This window comes from Capra hircus, chromosome 27 (genome assembly GCF_001704415.2).
Source record: "Capra hircus breed San Clemente chromosome 27, ASM170441v1, whole genome shotgun sequence".
Classification (NCBI taxonomy): Eukaryota; Metazoa; Chordata; class Mammalia; order Artiodactyla; family Bovidae; genus Capra; species Capra hircus.
Genome location: NC_030834.1, coordinates 24,235,405 through 24,247,912, shown reverse-complemented (window position 1 = coordinate 24,247,912; position 12,508 = coordinate 24,235,405). Strand labels below are relative to the sequence as shown.

The 12,508-nt window shown below is 38.0% G+C and overlaps 1 protein-coding gene across 4 annotated transcripts in view; it reads right to left on the bottom strand.

The window, feature by feature from the left end:
• Positions 662-12,508, bottom strand: part of TUSC3 (tumor suppressor candidate 3) — a 240,898-nt gene continuing 229,051 nt past the window's right edge. For 2 of the 4 annotated variants that reach the window (XM_018042012.1, XM_018042014.1), the window contains 2 exons: positions 4,913-4,975; positions 662-1,146 (listed from right to left, as the gene is read on the bottom strand). In XM_018042012.1, coding sequence (XP_017897501.1) covers positions 4,957-4,975 — 19 coding nt within the window. In that variant the 3' untranslated portion in view covers positions 662-1,146; positions 4,913-4,956. The remainder of the gene's footprint in view (positions 1,147-4,912; positions 4,976-12,508) is intronic. The other 2 variants (XM_018042015.1, XM_018042013.1) reach the window with 2 other exon arrangements.

The window sequence follows — 12,508 nt, the reverse complement described above, 5'->3', positions numbered from 1 at the left end:
ATAAGCTAAAATACAATATACAAACATAATAATGGCTAATCTCCTATATTTGCTTTTCAAGAAAGTTTCACTAAGTCCCTCACTCATATTAGGATAACTACTCTCTATCAGGGCTTACCAGGTGGCCCTAGTGGTAAAGAAACTGCCTGCCAGTGCAGGAGATGTAAAAGATGGGGGTTCAATCCCTGGGTTGGGAAGAATCTCCTGGAAGAGGGAATGGCAACCTGCTCCAGTACTCCTGCTTAGAGAATCCCAGGGACAAAGGAGCCTCGTGGGCTACAGTCCATGGGGTCACAAAGAGTCGGACATGACTGAAGTGACTTGGCACACATGCACAGAGTCTCTGTTCAGGTCTGGGAGTAAGGTTTTGATGACTAGTCTCTTCCATAGGACACAAGGGGATACCATCCCCAGTGGGTGGGTTTTGTGGCTGCAGGTCTGGATTTGTGGGCCACACTTCTGAGTTGGGGAAGAATTCGCTCCTGGCTCTGGTGTGCTGCTCCCATTGCCTGTGCCCTGAGGCATGCCGATTTAGTCATGTTTGCTGTAGATTTCTATCCTGGGAAGGACCTCCGCTTCCCAGGGCAGGCATCCGTGTACTATTTGTCCAGCTCTCTGCCCCATCTCCTTCATCTAGTTATGATTAATAAGAACAAAACGCTATTTGTAACCATACACATCCTTTATACTGAGACTGAGGAAAGTATAATTTTTCAGTACATGACATATTTTCATGCATACACCTCTCTCTGTACAATCCCAAGAATTTTTGAGGATACATTTCATAGTTTCTCCTTTACTAACATTATAGTTTTCTTTACTAATGAGTGAACAGCTTAAAAGCATGAATTCATAATTACATTGTTGTTTATTTCGATCTATAGCATACATAGACTATAATTTGCTGGAAAAACTCTTCACTGTTGCCTTTGTTCATTCCATGTTAAATTTAACCATCCGTGTCTATAAATTAAGTTTACTAGGAAAACTCACATTAAAAAAAAAAATTGTACAAGAAACAGCTGGATTATCACAATCAGCAAGGAAATGGACTCAAGAATTGGAACTAGTATGTCTGGGACACTTTGTCTTCATGGTAAACAGTCACTTAATGCAAATCCCACTCGGCTTCACTTAATTAAAAAGCTGAAAAAGAAAGAAAATTCTTTGCTGAAAATAAAACACAGTGTGCTTTTTATTCTATATTAGTACAGATAAATATAAAATAAAAATGTAATGTCATATACAGTTACATTAATTCACTTCATTGTAATTTTATATCAGGGCAATTTCTGTGAACTAGATCCTGCAATGGGATCAGGTGAGACTAGGTCAGGGGTGAAAGCAGATGTTGATAAGAATTTGAACATATGTTGGTTAAGTTTGGTTAACTTCTGTGAGCCATTCTCAATGTTAGCAAGACTACTAGTTAAACTGGCATTTAAACTGATAACACAGGGGAAGAAAGGGAATGAGCTGAAACATAAACTTGGATCAGGTCATTTCAATATCTTAGACAAAATACTTTTTCTGATTATTTAATCAATATGCACTTACTTAAAATAACTAAGAATTTTATAATTTCACTATATTGAACAGTCAAAAATAATTTATTATAAATCATAATAAAAGCATCATCAGGTTCTGATGAAACAATACAAATAGATGTTTATACATATAGAAAGTAAAATAACTATTTTTGCCTTTATTGATTTCCCTAGGCAACACTTTTATCTATGAAAAGAAATGTAAGTTTGTAATACCATAAGTCAATTTCAATAACATCATTAAGCTTTTGTTAGCTATTTGTACCTTTCTGCTAACGTGTAGCAAGTTTGCTTTTTATAGTCTTGACAAAGTAACTTTAGGGCAACCAGATATGAACCAATTGTTAACTAATATTAAAACATTAACATTAAAAATATTAATGGTTACTACAGTTGAAAAACCATGTATTTGGGAAACTGTTCAATCTAATAAGTTTAATACTCGAACACTTAAATTATAATATCCTAGGCATATGTTACTTCGTCTTTCTGAACCTCGGTTTCCTCATTAGTGAGAAGAATGCTTGTTTTGGATGATCTCCAAAGTTCTTTCCAGTGCTAATGTTTATTTTAATCCTGTGATACTATATAAATAAATAGTAAAAAAAATACATATTATATAGCATATATATACTATATAGTGAATATAAATATAATACACTGCATATACTATATAAACAGTAAATATAAAGCATTATATATTTAAATATATCTCTATTAGTTTATAATATATAATAAAGCAATTATGCAATACAGCCTAAACTTTTCATTACCCTATCTTTTTCTGAGGAATTACATATTACAAGATAAAAATCAAGTGCTGATGTCTAGAGGCAACAAGACATTGCTTCTATTTTTTGACATAACAAGTTATGACTTAAGTACTGCAAGGGTAACACTGCCATGAAGATCAGCAGTAACATTCCTCAGAGCACTAAGATACTGCTGCTGTTCAATCCACCCAATCTTTAACAGTGGTGGCAAAGCAGGTGTATATTATATATATATATAAATGTGTAGATGAACACTTTGGCTTTCTCTGTCCTCAGATATAAGGTTGCCCTCAAGATAAAGCTAACTGACAGTTAAAAAAGAAAACATCACCATAAAATATTTAAAACTGTAATGAAAGCTGCAAAACTTACAATTTAAAAAATACCTGACAATTTACAGGATTTTTTTTTAAAATAATAATAGTCTGAACATTTCAAGCTATGGAACACTAATGATCACCTTTTATAAAAATACTACTATCATAAAAGCAAGAATATGACCCTTTATGATCATTTTATGCTTGCTAACTTTTTGGTTCTGGGAAGATTAAAAAGGTTCTACTTTTATATGTTGTATGATTGTAACAATAACAGTGTGTTAGGGAACATGGGCAGAAGAGACCCGGGTTTGGAGCAGGGATGAGCCTGGCTTTGGAGCTGAGGCTGAGGTGACAATGTGGTCTGAGGTCTGGTTCTAGGCCTTAGGTCAGAATTTGGCATGTCTGTTGGGACCGAGAAGTCATCTGTAAGGAAAAAGGAAGGTCTAGGAGTATCATGTTACAAAATCCAGGGCATAAGATATTCAAGAGGAGATAGTTAACTAGAATCCTAGAAGGGTTATGTAGGTTGCCACATGAGAAAAGGCATCTGGTTTGATTACTAGGTGGCCGCTGGAGACCGTATTACATGTGAAACATGTTCTTTTCTCCTCCTGTGAAATTATGAAGGAGACACCAAACAGTGGTTGGTATTTTGTTTAGACTTCTCTTAGAGTAATTAATTCACCTGTTCCCAAGTGTTTTAAAACATCAGAATGGATGCAGTGCTCTTGAATGAATGAATTCTGTCCAATTGAGATCAGGTTAAATTCTCTACCGAGATCTTCAGCTGGCCAGAATTTTCTTGGCTGAGGTTCTCACTTCCTGTTCTCAAACTAGGAAAGAAGTCAGAGACTTCTGGGCATGTCCTGGCACTCTGTCACACAGAAATTGCTTACATGGATAAGGGGCAGCTGCTGATGTCATCTTAGAGCCAAAAAGTATAAAAGGGAGGAAAAGCCTTGGTTCTTTACTCAGAACAAGGATAGGCCACTAGCGAGTTCATGCCTGTTGCCCTGGCCTTGGAGTTAGTAGAACTTAATGATTCCCTGTTCTTGGGATTTTCTAACCTTTATCTTCACAAGCGTTCTAAGGGACGCCAGGGAGAAGTACATGATGGCTGCCAGCCAGGCCTCTCTGGCCAGAAACCCTGGGGGCTCTCTTCTTTGTGACAGAAACTTACCAAACCCCGCAAAATCTTCAAGTCTTAAGTACATGATCTAAAGTAAAGGCCTAAAGAAATTCAGGATTTTATTAGGAGATGGGAAACAGATCTTTGCGAGCAGTAAGCTTTCTGTATCTGTGGCTACACAGGGTGACAGCTGTCAGGTCTTACAACTGCTAAGGGCACATCTCTATAGCCTATACAGAGGGGGATGTTTTGGAAGAGGCTGGTAATTGTTCATAACTCTATGTGGTCAGAAACATGGATGCTGGGTCTGGGGGAAAAGACCAATAGAGCTTGTATGTGGGAAGAGGTTGGCGGTCAGATAAAAAACAGAACTTAGGGAAAACAGGAGCTTTCTCATTTTTCCCTGCTTTCAGGGGGTTGCTGAATGGTGGCATTTCTGCTGGAGTAAGAGAATTGTATTTACACAATGGAAATAACCCTCCAGAGAGCTTCCTTTGCTATGTGTCTCTGCTTAGACCATGTCTTCTGAGGTCTGAGGGGTGGGAATGTGCGCTGCAAAATCAAAAAGCCTAGATTCTGAGTTTTCTATTAAAATCACGTTGGATTTATATAGAGGTTCCTAATATCTAGTTTTGAATTACCAAACGTTGATTAAAAAATTAGTCCATGTTTAGAAGACTTGTATTTTATTATTGTGAACATTAAGACTTATATTGTTAGTGGGAAAAAGGCATCTGACTACATTTTTCCTTGGCAGAATACAATATATTTCTGTCAGCTGTATAGTTCTGTTTTCTTCCCTAAAGTAATAAAACAGAAATAACCAAATGCAATCATATTTTGTTTGAAGTGGAGGGCATACACAAGCATATGAATATTATTGTTTAAAAAAAAAAACACTGTGCTTGTCAGTGGTTAATTCTGTGGGCCAAAGTCTATTGCTGGAAAGTTTGTCCAAGGACTTGTTCCTGTAGCAGCTAAGTACAACAGCATGACTGCAATATGAGATCTCACAGTTCAAAGTTACCTTTCATTTGTGAAACAACAGTCTGCCACAACTTGTCTTAACTTATGAGATAAAGATTATGGCTGTTATCTGAAAGATGAGGAAAACTGAGGCTCAGAGAAGATGAAAAGACTTGCCTGAAGTTACAGTTTTAAAGTGCCATGGTCCAAATCTCATCTTCTCACTCAAAGTCCAGATCACTTTCCAATACACCACAGTGAAATACAACAATATGGAAAAAATAGTCCTTGAGATTCGATTTCCACTTGTAAAATAGTATTACAAAGACAGCACTGTATTCTTTATGTCGACCCTCTCCAGATCTTCACTGACTCATCTCTAAGTCTTTGGTTCTTCATGGTATTCCTCAAAGCTGGAACTCAGCATCAGAAAGGCAATCCCAGTGAAATTATTATCAATGACACATATTGTGGGTTGATCACCACACCATTTCTCTGTTTTCTATTTGTATAGCTTAAGACTGTATTTTCTATTTTCCCTACAGATAAAAGATCTACACCTAAGTAAGATATAGAAATGAATGGGATATTGTTACATACTGCATGTCCTGGGATATTTTGCCTTGCTGTGCTGGTTCATTAGTATACTTGCCTCAAAATTCATCAGGAATGTCTTTCATGTCTAGCTATTATTCTGTACTTTCCATTATGGAATGTAGACTGATTTTTTTTTAAACTCATTATTTCTCAAAGTAACTCAAAGGAACCAAAGACATCATGAATTACAGGTATCTTGTTAATAGTTTCTATGTCCACTGTAAGCTTAATCAGTGTATATTTTTTGATGCCAGCCAGCTCAGGGTCGATTTGAGGTTGCAATAAGTATCTTTAGAGCCCAGGTTTGCAGGACACTGTTTGTGCACACTGCGCCCCTTCAGTGTGGTGGAACAACGGGACAACTCCATGGGGGTGTCCCATGACGTGAGTCCACCTTCTGGAGTTGTGCAGTGTGGCAAACCAACACTCTTCTGTCCGCTGTGTTTCTATCTTAATGGTTCCTGTTGCATTTAGATAAGGAGTACATTTACAAGATGCTTCTGAGTAAACATATTTGGTTATTAAGTACACGATGAGCACCTGCTATGTGTAACACTCTGGAGATATTAAAAAGGCACAGCCATGACCTTCTGTAAGGCACCTTACAGTACTCTAGAAAGAAAAGAACGCCAACACACAAAAGTTACATACGGATATTTAATGAAAAAGCTAACGTGGTAAAGTGCTATTGAATAACCAAGCGCTGAAATGGCTAAGGACAGGCAAGAGGTAGGTGAGCTAATTTCTTCTAAGAACCTGCAACATTCCATGAACTATAAATTGATGATGTAATTTATCCCCTTAAAATTCTCAGATACATATTAATTATTACTCCAAGTTTACAAATGAAGAAATAAGCTTAACAAAGTTGTTTCCCAACCCCATAAAAACATACTTTTACAGGTCAGGAAAAATGAGACTGAGAAGTTAGTCCCAAAGTTAGTGATGAGAGGGTGTAAGATTCAAACCTGTATCTATGCCTGCCGGGCCAGAGTTCTTAACTGTCACACAAAACGATATACTGAATTTGAATTCATGTCTTAGATTCTAAATATTTCTCCATCATACCACATCATCTCTCTAAGACAATTAAAGAATCATAAACAGGTAGCAAAGTGAGAGAATTAGTAGAGAATGTTCTATACTATTTTCCTACTCAGAGACTTGATCTTTCAAATAGTTTTATAGAAATCTTTTTGAAGAAAACTTTTGAATCAAAGTATGTCAGGGGCAACCAGTGGGAAAGTAATTAATTACCCATAAGAGATGATATTCATGCATGAACACTAGCACTTTGCTCTTGGAAAATGGAACAAGCCCTAAAGCTAATCTTTATTTAATATACAAAATGAATTCTTGCTACCACTAGAATATAATTTCTTTTTCTGAACTATGCGTCAGATGGTAATTAGATGAAATTCTTAATATCTTTGTTATTTCACTAATTTCAAAGGTTTTGAGAGCCCAATTAAGTTCCTCAGAAGGTTCAGGGAAAATCTAATCTTCACCCCACTGAATCATGCAAATAAAAAACAACACTTGCTTAATTTTTAGCAAAAAAAAAAAAAAAATCCTGCTCAGGAAAAATTAAATAGGTAAAATATTTACATCAGAACTAATAATAATAATTAGCAGAAAGTAGTTTTTGAGTAAGTAATACTATGTGCCACATACTAAGTACCAGGCAATGTGCTAAGTGACTTACATCATGTAACCTTTACATGATGTCAGAGTATGTAAATATTTCCCACTTAGAAATGAGAAAACCAAGGTTTAGAAAAGTTATTTAACTTTCCCAAAGTCTCTGAGTTAGTAACATGTAGATTAAGGATGTAAATGACGGAAGTTTGCTTACTGAAACTTAAAAGATGATCTGGGAGAATTTAGTCATAGTACGAAAGATGCTGATACTGTAGGGAAAAAACCGTTAAGACCAAAACGTGGGGAAGATTTAAGGAAATAGGGTAAACATATAATAGACTTTATCCCTTTCAGCAAGCACACAGTTCAACAACAAAAATATCAGTGTGAAGTTTTCAGAAAATAAGAAACACATGAATGTTTAAGGTTCTGTGAAGTTTAAAATAAAAATGGAAAAGCAGAAAGATCATTCCATACAGAAGAAATTAAAGACTGTCGATCAATTAAAAATTGTGAGGCAATAAAAAATTAGTTTATAGACATCAGTGGCATTTCCTGGTATAAAAGTTAAAAATCGCAAACCTAAAACAGACATCAAAGGCCACCAAAGGCTATGGTATTACACCCAAGAGTGGATTATGGCATTGAAGCTAAAGCCCTTGCTAAAGGTGTTTTTCAATTAGCAGAGGGAGTTATGTTCAAATGTGCGTTTTCAGTAAAGGATATCTCGCATCTTATCCAGTATCAACCAGAGTAGGTAGAAGAGGGAGGGTTTTCCATTCTTTTAGAAGAAAACTGTTTTTTTGTCCTGGCAGCTCATCTCAAGGACAAGGAAATGGTCTTGTTTAAGAAAGTCTTTTTTTTCCCGTACAAGCGTACTTCAGTGTATATTGGTAAAAATGATTGGGGGTTGACTTACCTCTTGGTCACGAGGGTTTATGATTCATTATAATAACTACTAACTCCCTTTGAATATGGACATCCACAAGGTCTTTTCAGTAATACGAGGCCAGGGCGTATCTTCTGACATATGGAATAGCCTTTCTCGTTATAATGATAGTGTCCAGAATCTTATTTTCTCCTTCCCTACGAACTGTCATTTTCCAATAGGAACAAGGTTTTTTTTTGTTTTTGTTTTTTTAATCAAATCATATTATGCTGGTGCCGCAGGAACATATGCTGCTGGGATTGCAAAGTGTCCCTCCAGAATATGGCACTATGTTCATCACTGACCGAGCTTCTCCCACAGAGTAGCTCAGAAGGAAAAGGTTTCTTTTTTCTTTTGTACTGACATCTCATCTTTTAACTCCTGGAGAAGGAAAAGGCTACCCACTGCAGTATTCTGGACTGGAGAATTCCAGCTGGGGTTGCAAAGAGTCAGACACGACTGAGCGACTTTCACTTTTCAACTATTCCCAAATGACTTCTCTCTTCCTTTTTCTCATTTATTCCTCCTCTCACTCTGGCTTCTGTATCACGTTTGCTTTTTCTCCAGTGAACTAGCTGGATAGATACTTTCTTCTCCACTATGCTGCCTGGTTTCTAGAATTTAGCTCAGGATTATTCCAGTTCTCTGGTGTATACTCTCCTCCTAGTCCTTTGGGCCACAACTGCTCTTGATTTGTTGTTATTACTGTTCAGACGCTCAGTCCTGTCTGACTCTTTGTGACTCCATGGACTGCAGCATGCCAGGCTTCCCTGTCCTTCACCATCTACTGGAGCTTGTTCAAACTCGTGTCCATTGAGTTGGTAATGCCATCCAATGATCTTGTCCTCTGTCATCCCCTTCTCCTGCCTTCAATTTTCCTAGCATCAGGGTCTTTCTAATGAGTTGGCTCTTTGAATCAGGTGGCCAAAGTATTGGAACTACAGCATCAGTCCTTCCAATGAATATTCAGGATTGATTTTCTTTAGGCTGGTTTGATCTCCTTGCAGTCCAAGGGACTCTTGAGAGTCTTCTCCAACACTGTGGTTCGAAAGCATTTAATTCTTCGGTGATGAGCTTTCTCTATGGTCCAACTCTCACATCCATACATGACTACTGGAAAAACCATAGCTTTGACTAGATGGACCTCTGACAACAAAGTAATGTCTCTGCTTTTTAATACACTGTCTAGGTTTGTCAGCTTTTCTTCCAAGGAGGTCAAGTCTTTTATTTTCATGGCTGTGGTCACCATCTGCCCTGATTTTGGAGTCCAGGAAAATAAAGTCTGTCACTGTTTCCATTGTTTCCCCATCCATTTGCCATGAAGTGATGGGACCAGATGCCATGATCTTAGCTTTTGAATGTTGAGTTCTAAGCCAGCTTTATCATTCTCCTCTTTCACTTTCATCAAGAGGCTCTTTAGTTCCTCTTCGCTTTCTGCCATAAGGGTGATGTTATCTGCATATCTGAGGTTATTGCTATTTCTCCCAGTGATCTTTATTCCAGCCTGTGCTTCATCCAGCCTGGCATTTCACATGATGTACTCTGCACAGAAATAAGCAGGGTGACAATATACAGCCTTGACAAACTCCTTTCCCAGTTTGGAACCAGTCTGTTGTTTCATGTCCAGTTTAAACTGTTGCTTCTTGACCTGCATACAGGTCCTTCCTCAGGAGGCAGGTAAGGTGGTCGGGTATACCCATCTCTTGAAGAATTTCCATAGTTTGCTGTGGTCCACACAATCAAAGACTTTGGCATAGTCAATGAAGCAAAAGTAGATGTTTTTCTGGAACTATTTTGCTTTTTCTATGATCCAACAGATGCCGGCAATTTGATCTCTGGTTCCTCTGCCTTTTCTAAATCCAGCTTTAACTCTTGATATGAATAATATGTTTATTATCATAATCATTCATAATAAAACTGATTACATTTCTGAGAAAAACTTTATTCTGAAGGAAAATGATGCCATGAATTGAAAACAAAATCCCAAAGCAGTATATAACATTACTAGGGTAACCTTGGCATATATCCATGGGTTAGATTAATAAGAGCATAAAAACGTTCTAATGCAAAGCACATGTTTTTTGTTCACAATGCTCCCACCTGCCATATTTTGTTAGCTCTAAGGGTTGCTGTAAATGTGATAAAAGGAACATATATAACCTGTCCTACCAACCTTACAAAGCAAGAAGATGAATGACTGGAGAGGGATGGTATAAGAGGGCGGGATGGATTTATGGAAGCTTGATGAATGATGCATCACTATATCCATGGAAAAGACACAATGCAGAAACAAGCAGAAGTTCTTAAGAGTCTGAAGAGGAATACTAGGAAGCTTTAAAGTGATAAGAGATGGTGAAACCAAAAGAACGATTTCAGTAGGGTCACAGGAGGGCTGGATGGCTGAGTCCTGCAACAGCCCAGCAAATCACAGAGCTCGCGAAAGCTGGGCACAGCCGGGTCCCTGCCTTCACGTCTCTGTAATGCCACGTCCCACTCTTTCAGTGCACCTGTCTTCCCAGGCTGCTGCTTGTTTTTTAATGCTGGGTTCTGTTCTGATGCTGTTTCTTGGCAGCACTTTTAGGGGTTTTCATCTAAACTATGTCAAATTTCATATTCATAAGCCACCTAGGGCGTGATTTCCATCTGACTTCTTACAGGACATTTCATCTTACTTCCAGTCCCATGAGGCTAGATGCCAGCAAGCCCCCTCCCCATTTAGCCTGGTGGGCCCTGACAAGGGGGTGGGATTGGGACCCAATAAGCATGGTGGGGGTCACACTTATAGAGAAATAAAACCAGCATATACTCTGGTTCAGAAATGCTCACAATGAAAAGCTAAGCTGAGGCCTAGAATATGTATTCTAAAAAGCTTCTCAGGTAATTTTACATGTCCACTCTTGTAAAGACCAGAGGATTAGTGGTTTACACAATCAATACTAAATGATAGCTACTCCTTGGGAAAAATACAGACTTAAAACACTTCATATCATGACAAAACACAATGCTGTCAAATGGTAACATTATTCTTGGAACTAGTATAACTTAACTTTACTTGTTCTATCAGAGCAGTATCGTGACCAGGAACATCTAGATAGGAAATGCTATTCTTGTTGGATTGTGCCCATCTTTGCATGAAAAGTTCCCTTAGTATCTCTAATTTTCTAGAAGAGATCTCTAGTCTTTCCCATTCTACTGTTTTCTTCTATTTCTTTGCACTGATCACTGACGAAGGCTTTCTTATCTCTTCTTGCTATTCTTTTGAACTCTGCATTCTGATGGGTTTATCTTTCCTTTTCTCCTTAGCCTTTCACTTCTGTTCTTTTCACAGCTATTTGTCAGACCTCCTCAGACAAGCATTTTGCCTTTTTGCACTTCTCAATCTTGGAGATGGTCTTGATCCCTGCCTCCTGTACAATGTCACGAACCTCCGTCCATAGTTCTTCAGGCATAGTTCTTTAGCTCATACTCTATCAGATCTAATCCCTTGAATCTATTTGTCACTTCCACTGTACAATCGATAGCAATTTGATTTAGGTCATATCTGAATGGTCTAGTGGTTTTCTCTACTTTGTTCAATTTAAGTCTTAATCTGGCAATAAGGAGTTCATGATCTGAGCCACAGTCAGCTCCTGGTCTTGTTTTTGCTGACTGTATAGAGCTTCTCCATCTTTGGCTGCTAAGAATAGAATCAATCTGATTTCAGTATTGACCATCTGGTGATGTCCAGGTGTAGAGTCTCTTCTCTTGTGTTGCTGGAAGATGATGTTTGCTATGACCAGTGTGTTCTCTTGGCAAAACTCTATTAGCCTTTGCCCTGCTCCATTCTGTACTACAAGGCCAAATTTGCCTGTTACTTCAGGTATTTCTTGACTTCCTACTTTTGCATTCCAGTCCCCTATAATGAAAGGACATCATTTTGGGGTATTAGCTCTAGAAGGTCTTGTAGGTCTTCATAGAACTGTTCAACTTCAGCTTACCAAGAGAGCTTTCCATGCAAAAATGGGCACAATAAAGGACAGAAATGGTATGGATCTAACAGAAGCAGAATATATTAAGAAGAGGTGGCAAGAATACACAGAAAAACTGTACAAAAAAGATCTTCACGACTCAGGTAATCATGTATGATCACTGACCTACAGCCAGACATCCTGGAAAGTGAAGTCAAGTGGGCCTTAGGAAGCATCACTATGAACAAAGCTAGTGAAGGTGATAGAATTCCAGTTGAGCTGTTTCAAATCCTGAAAGATGATGCTGTAAAAGTGTTTCACTCAATATGCTAGCAAATTTGGAAAACTCAGCAGTGGCCATAGAACTGGAAAAGATCAGTTTTCATTCCAATCCCAAAGAAAGGCAATGCCAAAGAATGCTCAAACTACCACTCAATTGCACTCATCTTACACACTAGCAAAGTAATGCTCAAAATTCTCCAAACCAGGCTTCAACAATACATGAACTGTGAACTCCCAGATGTTCAAGCTGGATTAAGAAAAGGCAGAGGAACCAGAGATCAAATTACCAACATCCGCCAGATCATCAAAAAAGCAAGAGAATACCAGAAAAACATCTACTTCTGCTTCATTGACTATGCCAAACCCTTTGACTGTGTG